The sequence below is a fragment of the Dermacentor silvarum genome, chromosome 4 (genome assembly GCF_013339745.2).
Source record: "Dermacentor silvarum isolate Dsil-2018 chromosome 4, BIME_Dsil_1.4, whole genome shotgun sequence".
NCBI classification, from domain to species: Eukaryota; Metazoa; Arthropoda; class Arachnida; order Ixodida; family Ixodidae; genus Dermacentor; species Dermacentor silvarum.
In genome coordinates, this window is record NC_051157.2 from 77,051,087 (window position 1) to 77,077,161 (window position 26,075).

Sequence of the window (26,075 nt, forward strand, 5' to 3'; positions counted from 1 at the left end):
GTGAGGACAGCTGGACGCTACAGTTCCCGGCGAAGCGTCGAGGCGAATGTGCATGCCGTCTCTCTGACGGGCTTGAAACTTTATCGTAGCGTTGATTTAACAAGTGTAGGCATACAATAGTACTCCGGAAGACGTCGGCGGGAACAGAGCTCCATTGGGTGTCTCGATAGCAGTGCCGGCGGTGCTGTCGAGGTACCCTATATGAACATGTAGCGTATTGGGGGCATCTTGCGATGTGTTGAGCAACAGTAAGAGCTCGCTAAGCACTGAGCGTATTTGTTCCGTTGAGCTTTTCCCACAGATATGTCTGAAATGGGCATATGACTGTCACGAGGGTCTTTTTGACGTATTTGGGGACTTCATTATTTTTTTTTTCAAGTATCGCGCAAGGCAAGGAATTTTCTAATGAATTGCGATTGAACACGACGTCATTAGGCGTTGCTATCGGATCTCCTGCTGTTTATCCTGCTGCCGTCTTCGTGAGTGCTTTTACACTATGTTGACGCACTGCTTCCACCGACGTCACCGTGTTCTTGAAGAGCCTCTAGCACGGTGAATAAGAACGAACGCCTTATTAATGCCACCTCCAGTAACGCTTTGAAAGCTGTTAATGGTGCTCCTGCGTGGCGCGTGCAGAGTACACGTGCGAGGCACTTCTGACGCCCTTGATCCGAATATCTTCAGTAAAAAACACGGTCTGAACAAAAGTACAAACAAACAAACAAGCAAACAAACAAACAAACTTTATTCAAACATCACAGAATGTTTATGAGCGTGGACGAAAAGCCTTCAACAGGCTTGACTGGGTAAGTGCCTGTATTGAAGAAACGCCCAGCTGACCGACACCTCGTGAAGACATCTGCCGGGCCAGGGCCGGAGTTAACATTTGAATTTTGTCGACTGCTTGAAAGCTAGGATGAGCGCCAGTGCGCTGGAAGTGTCCTTGCGTTACGGCTCTGTGAAAAAAAAAAAAAATAAAAAAATGTGCACAACCACACTTGCGTATGTCTACTCTCCTTATGTTATGCGCTTTGTGATTATACAGGGTGTTTCATTTTAGCTGCACCAAACTTTTTTAAGTTGTCTGTGGCCTATAGCACAGTTTTAAACCTTGATATAAATTGCTCGATGAGACGGCCATTACTCATACGAGAAATCAAAATGTTTAATTGAATAATTAACACAATTACACTAATTTATGCTTCAATGCATAAAATAGCGTTTTCTTTAAACAGGTAACTGGAACGCCAATGCATGCCGTCGGACACTTCGAAAATTATCTCGAAACTACTGCAGTCTTGAGAATTCGTTCCAAGTGTGTACGAACTCAGCGGCTATAGTTCGTAGATTAAAATGTGCGGCGTAAATTAGTCAAATACTTAAAAAGCCTAATCAGGTTAATTGTTTAATTAAGCATTTTGATTTATCGAAGTAATGGCCGCCTCATCGAGTAATTTCGATCAAGGTTTAGAATTGTGCTATCTGCCACAGACAATTTCTCAAAATTTGGTGCAGCTAAGAAGTACGCCCTGTATGCCGAAGCTCGTAGAACGAATACAGCTCAGGGCTCGGAGTTGTGTGTCGGCCTCTTTCACGTGTAGGCTTTTCGCATGGTGTAGAGTTGACGCAAAGCAGCTGCCTGTGTCGTGCCCTCTTCAAAATTTTTCGTTTTTGTTTTGTTTTATTCATTTTTGAATTTTTTTTTCGGCTGTTACACATCACGCCCTTTGCTAAATCTCGAAAGCTTGATTGAAAGCTCTACCAGCCTTCACCAGAAGTTTCAGAGCAAAAGTATAGTGGTAGTCAACGGCCTTTGTTGTCAGCGCTGTGTCCTGTTTCTCGTTTCTTGTCCGGCTCTTCCTTATTTGGCCCTCCGTTGCCGGCCACGAAGTTGTTGCAACAAACTCAAGTTCAGGTGTTCGTGCTCTCGAGAGCCGAATTGAGATTCGCCCTTCGATACGCGGCGTGATTGTCGTGAAGGCCCCCGCACCGGGTCTACGTCGTCGCTTCTCCTAGAAGTGCACGCACCAGTTTCGAAAATTTCACCAAGGCTACATCGAAGAACGTACCGTCGTGTTCAGTACGAGTTGCAGCACGGTACCTGTGTTGGACCTCTAGGCTCTAGGCGTACTAAATATTGGAGAACTAAACGCCGTTCCAATTACAGTCGAACCTCGATATAACGAAGTAGTATTTGCAGCGAAAAACTTCGTTATATCGCGAATTTCGTTAATTCAATGGAACTAAAAATCAGGAAATAAAAAAAAGTAGTTCGTTATATCGCGAATTTCGTTAAATCGAGGTTTGGCTGTACTTGTATTTATTAAACCAATTTTTCGTATGTCGGCGCCGCCGTGCAGTCTTGGAGCCTGTTCAAACACGGACATCGTGTTGCAGCTCACACTGATCGCGACTGTACGCAGCCAGCAACCTGGCAGTGAAGAACGGGCTTGATGAACGTAAATAAAGTCGAAGTCGAGAATATTGCGCCAGAACCGAGTGCGTCGACGTTTTTTTTTTACATGTGGAATCAGCTACACTCCGTCGTTCACTTTTCTTTCTTTTTCTCTTTTGTATTTTCTTGCGTTTGTTTTGTTTGAGGAGATGTCGACTGCAAACGTTGGTACTCTTTCACCTTTCATTCAGACGAAACAATCGATCCAGTAGCCGAGGCAGCCGTGTCATTGGCTGCAGATGTCGGAATGCGAAAGTATGTAGGGGCCATATTTTTATAGCGGTCTGCTTATTTTTGTCTACATCGTATCGTTCCTCGTGCCGTGTCTCTCATACCGTGGATAACAACGCCACGGCGGTGTTCGAGCCAATGAAGAAAGGCGAAGAAAATGGAAAGGAAAAAAAAAAAAGAAGAAGAAACGAGTGGTTGCGAGGTACGGCACCCTTTGTGACGTACTGTTTCATTATCCGTTCTTCTCGTCTGGCGTCGCGCAGAGTGGCCGATGCTAGCGATAACGTCGACACGGTGGTGCCAGAGTCGCATCCGAGCCAATCGAGAATGGTGAAAAGGTTAGGAAAAAATAAAAAAATAAAGAGGCTTACGAAATACAGCCCTTTGTTTCTGTATAGATCTATATTTGTTCGCGCAGGGCGAAATAACGCAAACCGTGTTGATAAAGAAAGGCGCGCCGTTTGCCGCTGTTGCGGCTGCCGTACATGCAGCCGGGTTATCTCATACGCCGCTATGAGGCACAAAGCTATGCGGTATACTATGGTGCACTGCACCAAATCTGTTGGTTGGACATTGAGTTGGCGTTTACTTTTACCCTGCATGTGTGTGCAGGCGCTTTAATTAGGTGGTGCATTCACCGTCGCCTACCACATTGTGCGCTCTGATCGAGGACCATTGATCGATTGAATGAATGTTTATGAAACGTTATGGCTTAAGGCATATGGGAGGAAGAGGGAGGAGTGGAGTTAGGCGTGGTCGCAACGGGGCAAGTTCGAGATTTGTTGGTGCCCATCTATATGCTATACAGGGTGTTTCATTTTAGCTGCACCAAATTTTTAAAGATTGCCTGCGGCAGGTAGCACAATTATAATCCTTGATCTAAACTACTCGATGAGGCGGCCATTACTTCCACGAGAACTCAAAACGCCTAATTGAATAATTAACATAATTACGCTAATTATCGTTTTGATTAATTATTTTACGGCACATCTTTCAATCTACGAATTATAGCCGCTGAGTCCGCAAGGCGTATCCGCTTGGAACGAATTCTCAGATCTGAACCAGTTTTGAGATATTAATGAGCGTTCCAATATATATATATATATATATATATATATATATATATATATATATATATATATATATATATATATATATACGCGCCGTTCGCGGTGGCGCCGCTGGACGGCGTAGCGTGTCCAGAAAGAAATTCCATGGAGGAGCCTGACTGCAGCCACGCTTCACGCATGACGCGTCTCTGCTGTGACAATACGATGTGTCGCTGTATCAGTGCTAAGCGAATTAACGTCCACATTCATCGTGAGGTGGGTTATGCGTGGTTCTTTTTTTTTTTTTTTACTTACTCCCTTCTTGTGATTGCTTTCGACCCTCGGTATCGCAATTATTAGGCGAACATCGCTTACTAAGAGCTTTAATTGGGCCATAAATACCAGCAGCAGAGGTCATATACTCCTCGGATCCGAAGACAGCTGATGAAGTTAATCGTTTTTCAAGTCGTTTCTTATGTATATATGACAGACTTTTTACCGAATGTCGAAAATGAGCAGCCAGTGTTTTGTTGAAGTACCACAGATGCTGAAAGCAACATCTCCATGCGGTACGCGGACGAAGTAACGGTCTCCTCGTGTTTGTTATGGCAGAAACCGCTTTTCTTTGCTTATATACGCAGATGTCGTGATGATGTAACATTGTGTGGTGGGTCGGCGGGTTGATGCTAAATCCTGGATTTTACTGTTATCTCGCGGTATTTAAAACACTTTACGGGTGCTTCTTGAGCGTGACGACACAACGCTGTCTAGTCGAAATTATCGTGAATTTTCTCAACAGTTGACTCCGAGAAGATGATTAAACCACTTCATTATTTCCACGTGCTTTAATATCCGGGATTATATTACCTTACGTAATCACTCCCGAGCTTTATTTCGAAAAGGAGCGAGGACATTCTGCAGTATAATGCTGTATAATATAAGGGATCTCGGGTGAATGTAGCTATACGTAAACAACGCCTAATCGGGGAGGTCGGCGACGAAAGGCCAGCACCGACCTTCCGCGCGCGCGGTTGGACAACACCTGGCGCGGCTTTCGAGGCTACACAACACCTGTGCGCCAGCCTTCGGCGGGCTTGCGGCATGCAGATACGCCTTTCTGGCGTATGTTTGTGCGTCTGTCGGGGGCGACACAATTCAAGTGCACGCTCGAATATATACGCGCTGTCTCTGTCGTATAGGAGAGTTACCGAAGGTCCTATAGATGACACGTTACGTCGCCAGCCGACAAGGGCTCGAGTAGTTATAAGGGCTCCTTTTGTTCGTGGCCTCCGCAGGAAAGAAGCAAACGCGCTCCTTAAAAGGAACGCGAAGGCAATACGTCGATAGGCAGATTGCACTCTGTCGGCTCTTGTTCGGCGAGGACAATTTATTAATGGAGTAAATCGGGCAGCTGAACATTCTGCCTTCTTCCGTCTCTTCAAGTCATCCCGCTTGCAAACCGCCGGTGTCGTATTGCCGAGCGCTTTCCAGTACGCTTTTCTTTCGGTGTACGGGTGACACCCTGCGTAGAATATCGGGCTTTCTTTATTTTTTTTTCCCCGCATTGAAATCTTATAATAGATGCGACGTCATATTTTTCTGATCCGATTTCTTCCTTGATATATTGCGTCAGCGATTGCCCATTCTCTGCCACAATCCGCGTGGTATAGCGAGGAGCATTAGTGTAGGGATTCGAACGTGGGGGCGCTCTTACCTGAACGCATGGCAAAAGTGTTATAGCACCGTTTTGTGCGACTGTTCTTTAATCAGGCGTGACGTAACGTTCCTATACTGTGTTCCTTTAACGCTGTGGAGACATCAGGAGAAGCGCGGACTTTTTGCTAAAGGTTGCACTTTCGAAATCTACAGTTGAGCAGCATGATGATTGACACATATAACTATAGTCCTTAAGATTTCCTTTGCTTAATTCTTTTTGCGGATTCATCTGCACCTTCTGTTGTTACGCTAACGATTCTCTTGTAACGCTGCAGCTCTTCTATCGTGCGTTTGCTTGCTACAATAACTGAGTGTACGTGGCTTATGAATTTGGCGTGTGTGCCGTAGCGCGATACACATGCGAATAAAAAGAAAGTATACTTTGTAGAAGGCGAGGCATTTTTCAGCTTAGTCGAACAGCCTTTTTCCTCTCTCTCTCTCTCGTGCCATGTGTAGTCACACAGTCTGTGCCGATTACAAAACAAGTCAAGCTTCGGCATTCACCGAATATGAATTTGTATACGCTTCGTTAGTCGGGCGCGGTGTGCGAGCGAGAGTCGTTCGTTGCAAATGTTTTGTTAGATACAGGCACGCAATCCTACTTCTAACGTGACGTCATTTCGTGGGATTTGATTGCTTCTAGCTTCAGCCAGTTTTCGACTGGTTATGGTCATTTTTTTTTTTATTCAGCAACTGTAAGCACTTCACGTGTCCACAAGTGTTGACTGGCACGAGTTGAGAGCCTCTGTCGAGAACGTTTTATAGAGAGCCTCTATTCCTGCCCAAAGGTGTAGGAAAATCGCGCATCTCACAATGTCTCGGTTACTAACCGCGCTGTGCTAAAGCGCCGGCCGTGGTGCAGCGCCTTGGTCATTCTGTCCTGGGAGCTCGCATTGCGGGCGCACAGCGGGGAACTTAGTGCCGGGGAACTTAGTGACGAACACTTATAGTGACACAACAAGCGAACTTATGACTTATCAAGTTTACGTAGTTGCCATTATTTATTTATTTATTTTTACCAGGTTGTACAATATTTAAATAGTTTCCTAGTCTATTCCCTCTCCCTGTGCCTTTCCTAAGCCCCCTCCCTTTCCTCTAACCCCACCGCCGCTACTGACCGCCGTTCAGGTGTGAGAAGATGGAACGATATATAGACAGTTACAGTGCAGTCAACAGTAATTTTCTTACTTTCCTTCATTTTAAGTGAAATAAACAACCGTTTATTACTTACTACTGCTCGCTTTTTGAACGCAAATCGACCGCACGAAGTCTCGACCGATGAAGGACGCCTTCAGTTCGCATGTCCATAAGTGAACTCCCGCTGGACGCTGAATTACAACGCGGGTCGATGCTGGAAAAAGGGGAACAGGCTGGGAGAGGTGCTTGTCAGAGTGACGTACCGCGGTTCAGCTTTTAATAGGAGGATTTGTGCGTGATATGGCTCGCATTGATGCATTGATGAAAGCGTCGTTTTATGCATTGATGCACAAAAGCAACTGGAACGCCAATGCATTTCTCCGCAAAGTTCGGGAATTAATATCTATACTGGTGTAATCCTGGGAATTCGTTCCAAGTACATCCGTCTTGCGGACTCCACGGCTAGAATTTGTAAATTTCAATATGGACCATTGGCGCCTGACTGACCGGCACTTCTTCGTTCAATTTCATACACTGGAGATGCGCCGGGCTTCGTCTTCGTTACAATGTGATTAGTTTAAAAGTTAGATATTTTTGTTACTTAGTCGATTATGCATCTTTTTTTTTGTGCGATTAATGTCCGCCTCTTTGGAGTACACAAGCTCATGAACTAGAATTGTGCTATCTGCCACAGGCAACCTTCAAAAAATTTGAAAGTGTTCGCTGAAACACCCGGTACCTTTAATTGCGCTCAAGCCTCATTGGTAAAACATTGCCCGTGTTTTTGGGGTATGTTCAAACACGCCACGGGGCTGTTGTTTGAGCTTGTTTTTATGTACAGAAGGCCCGTTATTGCAAGTTGATCTGGTCGTGCTTGCTGATTGCCAAATTAGAAAAGACATGCCCACCCTGCATACAGGTATGCATCTATACAGTGGGTGAATAGCACATCCCTCGTTGTCCTTTATGTGTGTTTCCTCTTTTATTTCCCATTCGACGCGTTTGTGTGCGATTCGCCTCACTGTGCCGCTCAAACAGCTGTGTGTAGCATGCTCGTGTAGGCCTGCTTGTAAACGGCGGCGCACGACAGCAGCGTGGGCCTCCACTCATCGTATACACGGTGCAGCAGCAGCAGCAGCAGCAGCTCGACCCCCATTGCAGCCCGTGCTTTATGGCGAAAGCCGTACTTCACCGTGTCGTGGAGGGCTTGTTGCAGCGTGGCCACTTGTCTGTTGCCGTCGTGGCGTTGCGGCCCCGTTGCGTGCGGGATTGGGCCCGAGTGTTGCAAGCTCCGGTTTGTTAGGAGCCCCCCCTCCTCCCTAGGTGAATTACAGGCCGTTGATGTCTTCGTAATGCCACTCGCCTCTCCCTCCCTCCCCGCTCCCCTCACCCGACTCGGGCTTTCGTTCCGCGGCATTCGCAGCTAATGAGTGCTGGTGCTTCTTCTAGGTTAATTAACTATTTTTCACTTGGTATATTGTCCGCGCTGCTACTGTTTGATAATTGTTGTTGCCGCTGAAAAACGTGAACGCGAGACGTTGCCTTTTTTTCTTTTTTTGCTTTTATTTTGTTTTCTTTTTAAATTCAAATTGACCGCGCCCACTCTGGCTCGTGTGTTCTGGGAACTGCGCTGAACCGAGCCGCAGGAGAAAGGACTGAGGGAACTCTTATATTTATATATCTAATTCACGAGAGTAGCTTTCGTAAACGGTCACACCCTTTCGGTATCAAGTGAAAGCTTGACGTTTTCTTATGAACTGGCGCATATATATTTTGATTTTCGCGCGTGAGTCATGTGAAGGGCAGGGAGCGCGGTGAAGTTTACACTAGGAAATATGAATAGATACCCCTGTTCTAGAAGAACAGCGCCTTGCAGCGTTTAGTGTCGAAGTCGACATCTTTGTTTTAATCCTGACCAAAACGCGGCGATATAACGCAGCAGCGAAGTCATGACTAAGTGCCGCAAATGCGTATGTCTTTAGAAAGGAGTAACCTCTATACGTTGCTAACTGAAAGTTGTTAAAGTTCGACCGATCCTTGGAAATATCGTTTTTTTTTTTTTTCTTTTGAAAATGCTGCACATTGAGTTACGCTAGTGCACCGCGTTGAAGCTCGACAGATGGTTGAAGGGGCAATGTCCAAACTTCCTGGACGGGGGTAACGCGGGAAACGTCGTGGAACATTTTTTATCGGAACTCTTCTTTATGAAGTGGTCATGTTTATGAACTCGTATGCTGGAAACGGTGAGCAGGCGATCACGCTAACGACTTTTACGCCGGCTTTCGTATAGGAAGCAGAGACGTATGGTCCTGCCCGTAAGAAAATATTTTGTTTATCAGTTAACCTGATCTTCATGCTCTTTATGCTTCCTGAATTGTTGAATTATTTCTGCAATAATACCTACGTGTTTTCGTGGTTTCCTGTCCAACTGCATTGGTCATACGCAAATCGAACCAGGTTTATTTTTTAGTCATGCCAAGCGAAGCTTTCGAACGCGAAACGACATTTTTATTACAATGGACGGTACTTTTAGAGGTGATCGGTTCCTTTAACTTCGTATACTCTCGTGTTACGAAGGAACAAAAGTGCCCCTTCGGTGTCCTGTATGCGTGGTTGTCGTCGTATGAGTTGTACCGTGTGTACAGTGGGTGCGTAGAGGTTCAGTCCTTTGCGATTTGACGGCAATGACGTCCTGCTTTCCGCCAGCGTCTGCTCGGTGCCGGTGAACAGGTCCACGCTTTCATCTGCTGTTTATTGCAAACAGAGGGACGCGAAGACACGACCTTCTTCGTCAGTACTCATCGTCTTCGAATGTTGGTGGTTGCAAAAGGCGATCGAGCTAAATGACGATAGCAAAGAAGCACGGATGGCGCAAGGTGTCCCGCTGAGCTGTAAAAGGGGTAAAGAGCAGCAACCGACACCACCGGCTCGAGTATACTTGTCCCTTCATCGATTCGCGAATGCTAAACGAAGATGACGGTGACGACCGTGTGAAGGGCAAATGTCAAGGAAACTGCGCAAGACGATTGGATTTTACTCGCTTTAATTTATTCGTCAAAATTACGGATTTATAAATTTATTCCCTCAGCACATGTACAAAACGTACAACTTGTGGCCAATCCCCGTGAGTGGGTATGTGCCATGTTTTAAGGACATCATCATCAGGGCAGCCAGGAGCACGTCGGCGTGGTCATCGGCGTACAGTGCGTGATGAGGAGGAAGAGGAGGAGGAAGCGTTGCGGGGAGAGTCTGGCAGCCCGACACCACGCAGCGGGGCCGGCCCTGTGCCGGGGCGCCCCGCTGGACGCCGCCGCGCGTCGTCGCCGTCACTGATGCACCACGAGGGACCGCGCAGCGGGGACGGGTCGTCCAGGGGCGACTCCTGCCCCGTCCTGCTGCACCACCACGGCGGCGGCGGCGGCGCGAGCTGCACCTCCCTGGCCGGCGACGAGGAGCGCTCTGCGTCCGCCTGCTCCTCCTCCTCCGCGGCGGTCGCCGTCGTCGGACCCGGCGCGGGAGGCGCCGCCGCCAACGCGCTGGTCCTGCTCCCGCCGCCGCCGCTGAAAGAAGGGCCCCGACGGCGTGCAGCGAGGCACCAACGCGATGGTGGCGCCGACACCAGCTGCAGCGGTGCGCAAGTGTAGCCACCGCTATGTAGTATACCTCTCGGCGCTGGCGATTTTAAACGGTCGCGAAGGAATTTAACGCGCACGCGAACTGTCAGCGCGTTGGGGTGGCGTGTGCAAGCACCGAGATGCATATACCTGTACAGGCTCACGGGCGCGCTGTGTATACAGACCGCATTGCCTCGGTACACGGCTTTGCTATAGTGGCGACGCGTCTTTTATGTATTTATTTGTTTTTCAAAGTTTTTAGCGTTCATTCTAAGTCTTGAAGTTATATAGTATTACGCTGGGGGCCCTAACCGACGCGTTATTTCCCAAGTGCGTGTGTGTGTCTTCGGCTCGCGTACGTGACATATCGCCTGCTTTTCACGCCATCTTAGCACGTGCAAAAAGCACTTTCTCTTCCCACACACATCTTATTGTTCGTTCGTTTGTTATACGGTGTCGGAAAAGTTGCACTATACTGGTCGTCCGGTGTCATCGCAGCTGTCATGTTATCAACTCGCAGATTCTCTGTAGATTCAGTGTAGAATAGCGCATGATAAGCGATCGAGGACAAGCGGTACCAACTCGTCCAAACAGCTACGCTTGGGATATCTTTGCAGCGAAGCTGTATATGACTAGAATAGCGGGATTTGTAAGTCTCCGTCGACAGAAAACTCAACCAATCACAGCGGAAGGCGCGCCGCTGGGTTCCTTGCAGCACCGCCAGATGGCGCTCGCATCCGCGACAGCGTCGGCGCCGGCCGTGCGGGGAAATAAAAACAAAGAACCTGAAAGCTCGCCTTCGCGCATAGCGGTTGCAGATTACGGTTGCATAAGCTGCAGTTGCCGGCAAGCGGCAACTGTAGCATATGAAGCAGGGAGTGACGTCACTACACTTTCATATGTAAAAAAAGAAGCCACCTAGCAAATAATTTCATTTGTGTTGTAATAGCGCTATGGAAAGGCCACGCATATGGACTCCCGATTAAGAGCAGGGTAGCACGATGAGCGGCGAGAAAGGAACAGCAACGTCAATATATGTATGCACGACGGCGTCGTGCAGGACTCAGTTCAAGGCTACGTCACATTGGCCTATCGGATCAGGTGGTACCACAGCTTCGCTGGCCAACCACCTTCACAGTGTGGATTGGAGCGCAATTTTTTTTTTTTAAGCAAGGCTCCCAACCTGAATGTGTTGCACCTATAACTAATAGTAGCATATCGCGCTCAAGGTCGGTTTGTAAGGTTACGCAATACACGCGGTCGTTTGTTGCGACGCGTACTCGTATGGCGTTCGCCACCAGCCGCTACCGTTGCTCTACACACGAAGTTACACGATTACAGAAGTCACTCGGTAGCCTCTTTGGAGTTTTAACGCGATTGCGTTAAGGGCCACCGACGCCGCAAAAAATCCGGCGTCGGTGCCGGCGTCCGCGGCCGAGAAAATCATCCCCAACCACGCAGGCCCTCATAATATATTTAGGTATATGTATATGCCATGCCTTGCTATGTGACGTGCGGCATATGCGGGTTATATTACCACGCCATTCTATCGCTAATGTTGCTCATACCTTGTCTTACATTCTTGCCAAAGCTATTCCTCGGAATTTTGAGAATGACCACCCACAAACAAATGTGAAACGAAACACCCAAAGCGCGTGCCTCTTATGTTAAGTCTCCTCAGGCTGCACAATATTCAAAGTGCGAAACAATAACGGAAACCTGAAAATGATGTAATTTCTTTGGCGCGGTTGTGCACAACCTCCGGGATCGGCCCACCCAAGATGCCGCGTTTCTACCAGAAAGCTCGCCTTCGTGCATAGCGTTCGGCGCCAGCGTTTCCCGGTAACCATTAAGGTTGCATAAGCTACAGTTGTCGGGAAGCGTAATAAGCAGTCGGGGATCTTTGAATGCTATCGCGTTTCACTCTTGAAAGCGAATCTTAAGCGTCCTCCAAATTTTTGGTTGTTCGAAGTTTGCTTGTTTGCTTTCTCTATAGCTGTTTCGCCAGTATTATTCAGATGATCATCATTTGCTGTAGAAGTAATGTTCTGTTACTCCTGCGCTGCGATCTACTGCAACGATTCACCCTTCCGTTTTAACGCGTGTTTTGTTTCCGATTTGTTGGCGGTATTTCGGCTGAAAAACATTTGCAAACTACTTGAAAGTGCCCGAAAGCCCTTCAAGGCCGCAGAGCATGTCGGCGGACAGGAAGGGAAAGGGTGCATGTCTCCAGAAAACTATTCCGTACAGCCTATTGGAGGATTTAGACTTTGAAGTTGTGCTGCTACGAGAGCGCCAATTACGTAGTTATATGCCGATATAAAAACAAAATAATTATGCAAATTGCCAATTCACACCACGACCAAAGAAACAATTACGTGCCCAAACCAGTTATGATTATGAGGCACGCCGTAGTGGAGGGCTCCGGATTAATTTTGACCACCTGGGGTTCTTTAACGTGCACTACAACGCAAGCACACGGGCGTATTTGCATTTCGCCTCTGTCGAAATGTGGCCGCCGCGGCCGGGATTCGATCTCGCAATCTCGTGCTCAGCAGCGCAACGTTGCGCCTGGGCCACCGCTGCGGGTATTTATATTTATTTTTATTTTGCGTATCGGGTTTTCTTATAATTCTAAGTAACTTCGAAGTTTCTCTCAAGTTTTGCATCTATTTGTAATAGTTGCATCAATATTTATTTCGCCGGTCACCCATTCACACTCGTCCCAATTACGACGTTGTCCGAGTTCTGGGCTATCTTCCGATACGTTGTTCGGCCGGTATCTCGAAAGGATGATTGACTATTATTGCGCGTATAGATGAACTGTGCGCGCACATAGCCAATTATTATTCCGAGATAGGCTTGAGCAGAGCAGATCGAACGCACGTTCTTCTCTTCGGTTATCTATTTTAGATGAGTTGACGGGCGCCGATTCATTGTGCCGTCAAGTGTGAGTTTCCGCGCGGAGACCTGCCCTGGAACCTGTCGGTATCATCGCTGTCTCTGCGCCTTTTGTGTCCGTTTATCTCGAGTGACTTGCCGATAGCTCTCGACAATGGTACATACAAAGTGATTGCGGGAGGTGTCATTGAAATTCATCCGATTGCGGTTTCAGCCTCAAAGCGTTGCACCCGGGCGCATGATCACGACTCTGCTTCCGATCGTGAAATAATGCGCACAGTTCTTGCGGCAAAAGGCGTGCTACGTATTCTGGTTTCGATTAATTACGTACATATCGTTCTGCTTCGATCGAGATTTCGCTGAAACCGGTTGCAGCTCGTATTTTCTTTCTTCCCGATAATAATGGCCCATGAGAGGTTTCCTTGTTTTGGGCGTCGATGAGGTTGTACTAGATAGTGTTGTGTAAAACAGAAGTGGCGCCGTAACGCGTTTTCACCCCTTTAAATGACAGCAGTAAAGTGACGAAATTCACAAAGCACAAAGAAAGCTGCACTTGTTCCTAACTACACAGTTGTCCTTAAAAAATATCTTAATATTACTGGGCCAAGGTAATGTAACGATTCTGTTCTAATCATTTTCGGCGTAGCGTGAGCGGTCAGAGCGGCGCTCCGACGTAATTACGATGATCGGACGATCGTGAGCGGTGGATGATGGGAAAAGAATATAATCGAGCGAAATGGTTCCTTAATGGCAATTCATTTCAGCAGCGCTGATTCGTTACGATTCTGGGGCAGCAGGAACGCCGTGTGAGTGTGTGTAGTTGCTCAGAGGGCGGGTCTGTTCTATGCGGACGGACTGCCCCGCTTTCGGTCCTCGTTGATGATTGGCTCTTGCGTGACCTTGAAGTCGGAGCGACTTTCTCATCGCTTCGTCAAGGTGGCGTTAGCGCGGAAACAATGCTTGCGTATCTACGAAAGGTATGCGCGAACTGTACCGCGCGGTCTCCAATCAGCGGCTGATAAACGGCTGTGACGGGGTGTGGAAGCCATGCCCACGCCGGCGTCGGAAAAAAATAATTGAAAGCAGCGCACGAGCACTGACTGATAAACTGGTTCCGCGGTATGCAGATTTGCACATACATACGTCTGGAACGATTGTAATATGCGGGGATACATACATACATACATACATACATACATACATACATACATACATACATACATACATACATACATACATACATACATACATACATACATACATACATACATACATACATACATACATACATACATACATACATACGTACGTACGTACGTACGTACGTACGTACGTACACCCATACGGCGATCGGGTTTGTCGCTTTTATTGCTTGTGGGAGGAGGACGATTCCAAACTTGCTTTCCGTATAGCGTATTATTGCAGAAGGACCAGAATCTTCGTTGGAAAAGTATAAATGCTCAAGCAAATGAGCAGGGATGCCCCGTCAATGGCAACTTGGTTCAAGTTCCCAAGTTATTGCGCTGGTTGGTTAGGACAGTTCTATGCCGGTTCTATTTCGTGCCGATCCTTATTCATCTGTAATTAATGGCTATGGAAGCCCGCTGGGCCCATGTTGTCACTGAAACTGACCTGCCAGCATCGATAAGAATGGAACAACGTAGAGTTGAGCGATCGCGGCTGTTGTAGTCATCGTAACATATTCCATCGCGCTTGTCGCCATATTGAACCTTTTCGCGGCGATCTCGTGGGCGCTGCCATGTTTGATCACGTGGTGACACGTCCATTGCTTGCCTCAACTGCCTCCGTTGCCTCCTTGTTTACTATGGAAGTGTATGACGCCGGCGCGGCTTAGAAAACCTCTGTTTTCGGAGATATCGTAGACGGTGACAAGGTGTACGACACGAAGCTTTGATCACAGCTTCATAGAACATGCAAAAGCGCTTTCGGAGCTGATTAAGCTATGTCCAAACGGCGCAAGCAGCGTATATGGTGCTTGTTCTAAAAGCAAGACTAAATATGTATTCCAAGCTATCCAAGCTTTCTGATTATGAATTCATTCAGGATTAGTGTGTTTTGCTCTTTGTTCTTTATTTGGCAAGTATTTTGAAGTAGTGGCTTGTCAGTTTGTGACTCAGTGAAGTTCTTCGGTGCGGCCACTGTCTGATTATTTTCTGCCTAATCGCTCGTGGGTGTGCTCAGTTCCGATATATTTGTTCTTGCTGCCCACAAGGCTTGAAACGTCGCTGTTTTGTACATTGGGTACCTTGTAGCAAATATATATTACAGCTAGTAACTCGCTTACTCTTGTGGACCGTCACGAAACATTCAGCTTCGACCATTCGTGCGCCATATGTGTAGTCCGTCATTTATTCTGCGTATACAGTGCGCATATATTCAAGTGTGCGCCCATTCACTTATTCTTGAGACGTTGGCGATAGAGTGGGCGTAAGTTTTCCTGCCATTTGGGACAGATGTGTAAGATAACGTGCGCGAAACTTAATATGACAGGAAGCGGCGCTACTCCCTTTGTCATTGTTTAACGAGTGGTACTCACTCTTGCCGACGTTCTGGGGATGAAGCCCTTTCTTTGAAGGTTAGCGATACAAGGCTGGCGGATGAGCAAATTTCTGTATCCTCGAGGAAAGCCGTACATCACGAAGTGCCGGTAACACGTTCGGACAGTTGCAGCAGCGGTCCGCGAACTTGGCCACACAGATTTATTCTATTCCTTAACATGCCAGTCACTATTTTTGCAGCCAACTACTGCACACGTCTTCAATCCACATGATTCAATCTAGCATGATTGGAGCACAGTGTCTTAGCGAAAACTCAGTTGCATTTCCAACAGCTGATCGCACAGAAGCAAGGTAGAAGCGGTAATGGTTTCGTATTCGTGCGCGGTCGCTGAGGAGAGGTATGGCGTATGGCGCGCCGCCATGAGCGCCATCTGGTTTCTCTAAAGCAAACTGCTCCGGGAAAAGGGTCAATACAAGGATGTCGCTATATAAAGGGGCGTTGTTTGTGCAATCCGTCGCCACTTTAAAATGCTCTGTGACAGGGCTTGGTGTTCTTTTCTTTATTGGCTAATGACGCTTACTGCACACGCTTTGTCGTCGTTGCGTTTTCTGTATAATACACCTTAATGTTTTTTTTTTTTGTTTTGTTTTTTCGGTTGGTTATGAAGACGGAAAAGTGATATAAAAAGGCCAGTGCTACACTGGGCATCGCGACTGAAGCACACTATCTGACGTGACAGAGGAGGAAGTGAACTGAGGAGAAAACAGAACATAGGTTCGCTGGTAGTAAGATTAAATGGCTGACAAAACCGTCTTTCTGAAGTTGTGTTCTTGCGCATTTTTTTTTTTTTCACCCCAAGACTGCTGCACGGTTTTCACCTGTGTATACATATAATGAGGAACCCAAAGCCCAGCGAAACTGCGTATATTTAAAACGTCAATTTCGAACCACACGGTGGTCCAGTGAGCAAATGTCTGTTCTGCGTAATCAAACAGTTGCGCTTCCAAGTTTTGGTAGCGCGTGTATATGTAAAGGGCGCCTCTTTTTACCTTGCTGCCCACACAGCGAGGCATGACACTTTTATTTCACAGTAGTCATTTCTCAAGCGGCAGAGGGACGCGGAGCCGAGGCAGAATACAGCGGTGAACTGAACAGTGCAAGCGCGTAGCCAATGTATAACGAGAAAATAATTAATGAATATACAGCAATAAAGTTGTTACCAACCAACCAACAGGAAATGTAGCCGCAGTGCTGCAGTCACATGCGAGTATGCACCACTTAGCCTTTTGATTAGGCTGTTCAGCGCTTCTCTGAAATATTTTACTGATTTATTCGACAGTGCATGCCGCGGAATGTGGTAGCATTTCTCCGGAGCCTATACGAGTAATTAACATTTGCTGACGCAAGTGTCTGGAACGATTGTAATATGCGGGGATAGCGAGGTTCACGCAGCTGGCGCTTCATCGCGTGCTCATACTCCAACTGTCATCCCAAACGTGTACGTCTTTCTCACGCCTTGCTGTTGTTAATTGTAGCTAGTTTCAGTGAGTTCCGCTCATGACAGGGCGGCGACGAAAAGGCCGAATGGGCTTTTGTTCTGAAATACCGCGCGGTTCGATGATTTCGAAGTTTCTTTTTTTTTACGCTGCTTGTATGAGGGGAGACCGCCAATGGTCATTTTGCGAAAAGCGGACGGCGGCAGTTCGACCCAGCGTGCGTCGATCACTCGCAGCTCTGTGACTCTGTTGGTTTATTTTTAGCATTATTAGGGTAGCGTCGTTCGTTTCTGTAACTTGCTACGTACCACTTTTTTTCTTTGTCGCCAGGCGTCTAGCATTACAGCATTCGATAACGCGGAGCTTCTTTGGAAGCCAGAAGTAGCGTGCGATGGTTTTCACAAGGGAGACACAGCCGTCCACGTTTTCCCCGACGAAGCAGCTATTCGACAAGTGTTCCTTCCGCGCCGCCGGTGATTCACTCTTGACAGCGCGCGCCGCCGGTAAGAAAATTGGCCGCGCAGCAGCGTCGTCGTCGTCGGCTGGCTCTTCTTCTCCGGAGAAGCGGAGTTCGATTTCGTTCCAAGAGAATATGGCTCTATGCAATACCGCTTGGCGACGTGTGCTATATTGCTGCCGGGGGAGTTGCGGGCAATTTGCATTCTCGCAGGCGCCGCTGTATTCCCAGCCGGCCGGCCGGCCTGGTGGTCGTTCGCGTCGGGGCGTCTCGATAAGCGTTGGATTGCGGCGCCGATAGGGGCGGCTGGCCGCGGCACGCTCCTCGTCGTCGGGGGGTCAGCTGTTGGCGCTGCCGCGCACACTATACGTCGCGTCACGCGTGTGAGTGATTCAGTGCGCGCGCCGCGTCTCGGCCCCGTGCTCGCGCGTCGGGCGAGCGGAGGAGGGGGGGTTGTTCCGAGCCATGGCCACCCTGGAACGCAAGGAGAGCTACGTCGAGCCGTCGCTGGCCGCCCTCCACCGCAACGGCAGCGAGCTGCTGGTCGGCGATCGCTGGAAGTCTCTACGCCCCTTCGCGCTCCGACCGCTGGCCGACGATGACGACTGCTTCGAAGGTAAAAGAAGGGGTGAAAGGCGGCGGGTTTTTCGAGTTGCCGTGCCGCGATTGCTGCGCTACAGATGCAAACGACCGGTGTTTATTTCCGGTTTCCCCGCTGCATTATTACGATTTTCTCCCTTCCACAATATACATTTAACAGCGACTGAAAATCTGGCCAGAGTTTCTCAGTTTCTGATAGATCTATATGGTGTGCGCGAAGTCATTAACATGAAGGGATAATTTCATACGCACTCCGATCAGGTGGGGGGGGGGGGGGGGGTGCACACGATGTGTGACGCACAGCCGATTCGATCGTCTAGATTGATGATGTGCGGCAATGGACGCGCGCAGCTGTGCGCCGTTGTCGGCGTGTCAGCTCGCGACGCGCCGTCTCGGAGCTTCGATTGCCGCTGCGTTGACTGACTTTTGTTTTTCTTGCACATTCATTTTTTTTTTTTTTGTCTATTCGTTCGACCCGAACCCTTCGCTTCGTAACCCCGTAAGGTCAAGCGCTAAGCGTGTTTACGGGCTCGGTAACAATTAAAGCATCGCTCGCCCCCCCCCCCCCCCCCTCCCTTCCTCCTTCCCCCAACATAAACGCGACGCTGTCGCCAAATAACCTTCGTCGTGTACTGCCGGTTTGCTTCCACGGCAGCGCAGCGGGCGACGGCTTCTGCTATTTAATTCTCCGCGCCGCGTACTGCGAGTGCAGCGCGCTTGAGAGCCCGTCATCGGCTCGCGGGAGAGAAGACACAGGCGACTAGGAAAAAATCGCGAGTTTCTCGAGAGCTCGCTGGCGCGCGCGCGCGCGCCACAGCTGCGTTTGTCTCCCCGCGGCCTTGGCTGGCAGGGGTCCGGACCTCCCCTTAGTCCGACCGGAGCCGTCCCCGAACCGGCCTTTTCGTTTCATCATATTCTCCGAGAAATGAAAAGAAAGGGAGAGTGGGAAAAGGGAGAACGGAAAGAAACCATTGTCGGAGGTGTCCTTTTCGCGCGCCTGCTGTTCTGTACTTTCCTTTCAAAATTTTTTTTCATTTCTTTCTATTTCCCTCTCTCTCTCTCTTGTTTCCTTTGCCGTCGAGTCTCTCCGCTGCCGCCGTCGCCTCGAACGGTGCGTTGCACTGTTCCCTTGTGCGTGTGTGTGTGTGTGCGCGCGCGCGCGGTTGATCGCGCGGGTGATTCGCGTCGCAACATGACTGTGTGTTGGTGGTTGGTAGTGCGCGCTGCTGCCTCGTCTCTACTTTTTGCCGCTGCTGCTGCGCTGGCGAGCGAAACCGGTGCGGTTCCGAACGTGGTCGTCGCGTCTGTGGTGTCTGCTGCTGCCGCTGCGGACCGCCGTCTTTCACGCAAGCTGTCATCGGGAATCGTCGTCGACTGGGGCGGACGTAGCGGCGGCGGCAGTGGCGGTGGCCGAGCTGGCGGCTACAGTTCTAATTTACACGCCATCGTCCATGAGCAGCGACCAACACCTGTACCGCCAACACCACCAGAACCGCAGGAGACGCGCCAAAGGCAAGGCAAAACGAGCTCCGCGCGACGACTCGAAACTATCTGCGGTTTTGAGAGCTTCCTCCTCTGCGTGGCCCAACGCCTCGCAATGGTGTTTTGGGGTTAAAACGAGGAAAATCGAGTTATCCGCGGAGCTAGTCAGTTAGGTGGAAACCTATCCCAAAGAACTCGTCATCTACTCGTTAGTTCGCAGCTTCCATTTTAAAATGATCCTCTGTGTGAAGCTGCGAGCTCCACGTTGCATTCATTGACGCCACCGCTGATTTGTCTCCCCTAGAATTGTTCCCGGCGGCACGGCGTTCGTTCACGCTGCCGTTGGGTTTTATTTTTTATTTATTTTTATTTTTTTTCGATAGCAGACTGTTATACGCTGCGTCGTTCGTTGTGACGTCATCGTCGTCGCGAAATCGCCACTCGCGAGGTCGGTTCCGTTTCGGCTATCGGATCGGATTTGCGTCGTTTCCTCTTCCGGAGATCGTATATGTCGCTGGGCAATGAGCTGGGTGATTGCTTGGTAGCGGTCGATCGACAAATGGTGCACGTTCGCCGCACCTTCAAAATATTTTACTGAGCTGGCGTACCATCGGACGCATATTGTGCTCACGAAGTTTTTACCCCTGCAGCGCGCATACATAATGAATGCATGACATCTAGCTAGCTGTGGAAACTGTTGCACCTGTAATTTTATATTACGCTCGCCAGCATGTCTGGAATCTCAATTTCGCATCACTTGGATGAATTCCAGAGAAGTAAATAATAAAGTATGTTTATGTGCGCTGTTCGCGCTGTTGATACTGTTATCGCACATTATTATAAGGCTGATATGATGAGAGCTGCGTGCTGAAATTTCAACGGTAATCTTAATTGGGAACTGTACCATGGGGAACCAGAGCTGGCCAGGAGGCGCTACGGCAGTTTGGGTGTGCAGCTGAAATATGCCGACACCATCCGATAGGTAGGCCACGAAAATAGTACCACATTTTGGATAACAGACGCGCGGCTGTATCAACGTTTGCTTTAGCTCTGTGCATCCAACCAAGCTCTGGTCGTACGGCCATACCTGATGCGTGGTGGAGAAAAGCCCATGCGCTCATACATTCTATAACTCCGGTTCGCAGTCAGGCCAAAATCTGGAAACATGTACCTGAAGAAGAGCGGTGGAATTGATAACACAAAATCGCAGCATGTGCTGCTGAAAACTGTTTCTACCACTCACTAGGCTGTGTATTATGGCGTCGCTGCTGGCACGCGAAGTTTCAGCACTGGTTACCCATAACATAAACGCACGTACCAGTGCTTCACTGGCACCCAGTTGTACTGACTTGAATTTATAATGAATGAATTTATAATGGAATGTTATGGGTGGAATGTTTTGCCTCAAGGTCAACATGGCTGTTACAATTTCACCAGTCTGGGCAGTAACATACATCAGACTCTAGTAATGTTCCTTTTCACGTAGGCGGCGAAGGAAATTATTTTTGTATCCAAGTGCATAAGACTGTCAGCTAAAGAAACCACGAAGTCTGGTGTACTACTGCCTCAATTTGGCCTCACCGAACTCTTTTTTCCTATCTTTCTTCTATCTCTCCCTTTCTTTTTTTGCTTAGTGAGGTTGCCAGGGTTGTCTCGAAAGCTGTCAAAAAGAAATTTCTTCTGTGATTCCTTTCTTGGCAACTTGTAGTAAATAAAACAATTAACTTAAACTCCTTGTCAACCCTCCCAAGTGTTATTGGGAATAGACCTGCAAATTTTTTCACTGCAACTTTGTCGTCGAATAACCTGCAATTTTTTCGAGGTTCCGTGTACTAAGTTACTTAGCCTGGGCAGGCATTGCCCAGGCTAAGCGGGGCTTTGCCTGGGCATTGCCTGCAGTCAATTTATAACTTGTAACATGTTCTGTAACGCAATTGATTAAAAGTTGATAACACAGCCTTAACCAAAATAATAATTTTGCTGAAAGATTAAGCCCTTTATTCCTACAGCTGTGTCTTTTAACACAATTACCTACAATCTTTACTGAAACACTCCTTTTATGGTTCATTGGAAGTCCAACCCCGAGTGATCATGTGCGAGTTGCTCACTGCTTTCAATTTGTAGTAGGAACAGTCGCTGCGTGAGTGCGAGCAGCCTTGACACATGGTTCCTTGCCCGTTCTTTACCTGCAGGCTCATCTGGGCAGCAGCAGCAGGAGCTCGAGGAGCAGCTGGGTCCCTCGGCGGCACAGTATGAGGACTTCCACACAATTGACTGGCAGCGGGACCTGGCCCGGGACCGCATGCGCCACCGGCTCATTGTCAAGCGCCGAGGGCAAGGGGGTTTGGTGGAGCTCCTGGTGGGCTTCCATGACGCCTGGTCAGGCTGGCTGTGCGTGCTTCTGGTGGGGCTGGCGGCAGGTGCCATTGCGGCTGTCATCGACATTGGCGCCCTCTGGATGAAGGACCTGCGCGAGGGCATCTGCCCGCAGGCCTTCTGGCTCAACAAGGAGCAGTGCTGCTGGGCATCCAACGACACCTTCTTCAAGGGGGATGACTGCAAGCAGTGGTACAGGTGTGTGATCCCTTACTGGAGACAGTGCCGTTCAACCTTGCCTCTCCTTCCCTCACCTGATGCGGTGGCTCAGTTGCTATAGTACGATGCTGCTGAGCATAGGTCGCAGCTTCAGTTCCTGGCCATGCCAGTCGTCTTCTGATGGGGGCCGGAATAGGAAAACACTCGTCTACTTACGTTTAGGTGCATGTTAAAAAGCCCCAGTGGGGTGAAAGTTAATCCCACCATCTCTCACAGCCTGTGTGTTGCTTCAAGATGTTAAACCTAGCAAGTTCACTTGATTTTTGTTTTTTTATCGGCTGAGATGGCAACAAGGTATTCATTCCTCGGGCACAGCAGCTGTGCTAGATACTAAAATATTTGAAAATGGGTATGTTTGTAACATTTGAGCAAAAATCAGAAACGTCGCTTAACAATGTGAGTTGGGCTATGTGTTGAAACATACCTACTGGATTCGAGCATAAAATTTACAAAATGGAAGGATGGACAGGACATTGTTGTATTCTGTATGGAATAGCTTGCATATCATTTATCCTGGCTTGTGTCTTTCGTAGCATCTCTTGTAGCTCTGATGCTGTTGGGGATGACTGCAACTATTTCTTGTATATTTAGGTGTAAAGACACAGTGTGCCTGTGAAGCAAGATGCTGCATTATTCTTGGCATTATGTAAATAGGGCAGGTGAACATGGGAGGAAGAATCTCCATTTCTCCCTATGTAGGAGGTGTATATTACAAAGTAGAATTGCTTTGATGTCATTTCTTAACAGGTTAATTGACACAACTTGTTCAAGCGAGTTCTCACCTGTGTTAGCATGTGCTAGTGCGCTGTTCAGTTATCATAGAGATAACTCTCTCCCGTGCTTGACAAAACAATGCTGTAGGTGCTCAGTGCACTAGGTTATTTAAGTGCGTGGTTGCTGAGCTTAAAAGTTTTCTTTGTGTTTGTTAGTGTAGCGCTGCAGTGGTTGACTTATGATTAATAAACTGATGCTTTAATTGTGACAGAATTTATAGCTGACTAATGTTAGATTCACATGGACTTGATGAACAAAGCCTGCCTTTTTAATATTTCATCTCCATACTTGCCTGAGAGATAGTGTATTGCATTTTAACAACCTCGCTGCAGGCTAAGAAGTTTGTTAGCAGCAAGTTTAAGAAATGCAGCGACAGAAGCTGCAGACATAAAGGGCCACTAGTGAAAAATAAGGCGGCACTTATTTTGCAAGTGACACCTTCTCCACAGTGCCAACTTCACACTTCTCAGCAGCATTGTTCAACGTCTGTGTTGGTGACCCCGACTGTTCAATGCGGCAATTGTATAATTCAACTCAGCATGGTCTGCATTAGCAGGCTATGAAAACCTGTTTGTGTTATTGGGTTCTTAGACATGCATGTTCATGTTTGCTTCTTTCAGGTGGCCAGAAATGATTGACAGTGATATTGACAAGGATGGGGCAGGGTTTTACCTCCTCTCTTACCTGTTGTACGTCCTATGGAGTGTACTTTTTGCTGGCCTGGCTGTCATGTTGGTGCGGACATTCGCTCCTTATGCCTGTGGCTCTGGAATTCCAGAGGTGGGCCTTCCCTTCTTACTTAAGACAACATTTTTAGTCTATTACAAAAAACAAACTTGCAGTGTTATGCAAGGGTTATTGCAGTGGGGTAATACAAGTAATTCATGTAAAGTAAGAGAACAATGAGTTGTTCGTCCAAATATAAAATATGCAATGCTATGAAGCTGGATATGAATTCATAAGAATACACACACATTAATTAACTAACAAGGAGTGCATGTGTGGATTCCACATCTTGTAAATATGCCGGTGTATGCACAAGAAAAGCCGGTGTATGCTGGATATGAATTCATAAGAATACACACACATTAATTAACTAACAAGGAGTGCATGTGTGGATTCCACATCTTGTAAATATGCCGGTGTATGCACAAGAAAAGCCGGTGTATGCACAAGAAGTGCACTGAGCCAAATTATCATTGTTAATCAATGATCATTAAAGAGTGATATCTGGATTTTAATTAGTTTGATTTTAAATGCGTAAGCATTTCTATGCCTACCCAACAAAGAAAACTTGTGCGAATATCCGTGTACTTAGATTTAGGTGCACATTAAAGAACCCCAGGTGGTCCAAATTTCCGGAGTCCCCCACCTCATAATCAGATCGTGGTTTTGGCACGTAAAACCCCATAATTTAATTTTAATTTTTGTTGAATATTCGAATTTTCGAATAGTACTTTCAAATATTATGCTATTCGATATTCGCTTCGTGGGCAGTTGTAATATTCGTGCTTTTCGAAGTGTTGGCAAACTCACGGTCGCGGGTCTGTTTACTGTCCAATAATCGGTAAAGCAGAGTTAAGATAAAGAAACTCACACGTTCAGCAAAACTGTATAAATAATATGGCGGGAGCTTTCAAATATATTATTTATAATCATGCAATCAACTTTGTTTACCAACTGCAAAAAAAAAAAAAGAGCGACGATATGCCGATACAACGCCGGAATAAGGCGGCGCCATCTTGGCGCGTTTGTTGCCAGCAGTCTTTTCTCACCAGCACCAAATCTACAGTTCGAATATGAGGTTCTGATAAAGATAACTGTTTATTTTGATCTGACACATGTTTTCTCTTCATTAAGTTATCCTTTTTTTAAAATATTGTAGTCATTTACTGAAATATTTCAATAGATAGCGATACGCTGAGGCCAAAGTTGCTGAGGCTCAGTGACTGAGAATGACATCGATATTGTCGAAGTTGAAAATGGCGGAAGAGGCTCGTTGGTTGGTAAAGTAGACGACAGTGTGAAAAACCCAGTTTGGAGGTATTTTGCTAAACTTCCCTAAAAGAACGAAGCACGGTGTCAGCAATGCAAAAAGTTACTGAAAATGCCAACAGGGACAACAACCACCCTTGCAAACCGCCTGAAAAATCATCCGAGCTTCTATGTGGCCTACGAAGAACACGCCACCCGTGAAAGGCAAAAGAAGACCGCTGGGCAGTCTGCTCCACAGCCGTCAGTATCATCGCATTTTCAGCCGACATTGAAATCGACTGCACCGACGAAGGCGAGGCAATTGACTGAGAAGATTGCGACCTTCATCGCGGGTGGCTTGCACTCCTACAGCGTGGTCGAGGAAAGTGGCTTTGTCGAAATGCTCAGGTGTGCTATTCCCGAGTACGTACAGCGTGCCCTCAAGGACCACATTCTCGAGGTCAGTGATCACCAATTTGTACGCCACAAAAAAAGGCTGAAGTTGTGAAAGTGCTCTGGTCAATAATTGATGCTGGAGTCAGGTGCTACAGTTTGACCACTGACAGCTGGACCTCACACGCTTGTCAGAGCTACTTAAGTGTGACGTGCCACGTAATGGACAGGAAGTTCGTGCTGCACACCTACACTTAACATGCGATCAAATGGCTGAAGACTGTACCACGGAAAACATTCGCCAGTTTCTGCAGAATGTGATTAGGGATTGGGAGCTTCCAGAAGACTTGCCAACATATATTGTCATTGATAATGGAAGAAACTTCGTCGCTGCCATGGAGCATTCCCAGTGGCACAGGGTTCCGTGTTTCACCCACACTCTGCAACTCTGCATCACTGACGCAAAAAAGCAAGCACAACCTTTCTTTCAGCTATGTGCAAAGGCACGTGCTATTGTTGGTCACTACAAACGTAGCACTCGAGCACGCGCCCGACTGCAAGAAATGCAAACAAATATGGGGATTGAACCCCTCGGAAGTCATGCAAGACGTACCTACTCGCTGGAATATTGGATATGTCATGATGTCTAGGCTCCTTGAGCTTCATACTGCAATCTCTGCA

The 26,075-nt window shown here is 47.6% G+C and overlaps 1 protein-coding gene across 5 annotated transcripts in view; it reads left to right on the top strand.

Moving 5' to 3' along the window:
- Nucleotides 1–26,075, top strand: part of LOC119450285 (H(+)/Cl(-) exchange transporter 4-like) — an 81,054-nt gene that overhangs the window by 29,289 nt on the left and 25,690 nt on the right. For 3 of the 5 annotated variants that reach the window (XM_037713704.2, XM_037713705.2, XM_049665779.1), the window contains 2 exons: nt 21,851–22,232; nt 23,648–23,807. In XM_037713704.2, the coding sequence (XP_037569632.1) occupies nt 21,851–22,232; nt 23,648–23,807 (542 nt within the window). Of the gene's footprint in view, nt 1–17,919; nt 18,193–19,271; nt 19,689–21,850; nt 22,233–23,647; nt 23,808–26,075 lie in introns of those variants that run through there. The other 2 variants (XM_037713706.2, XM_037713707.2) reach the window with 2 other exon arrangements.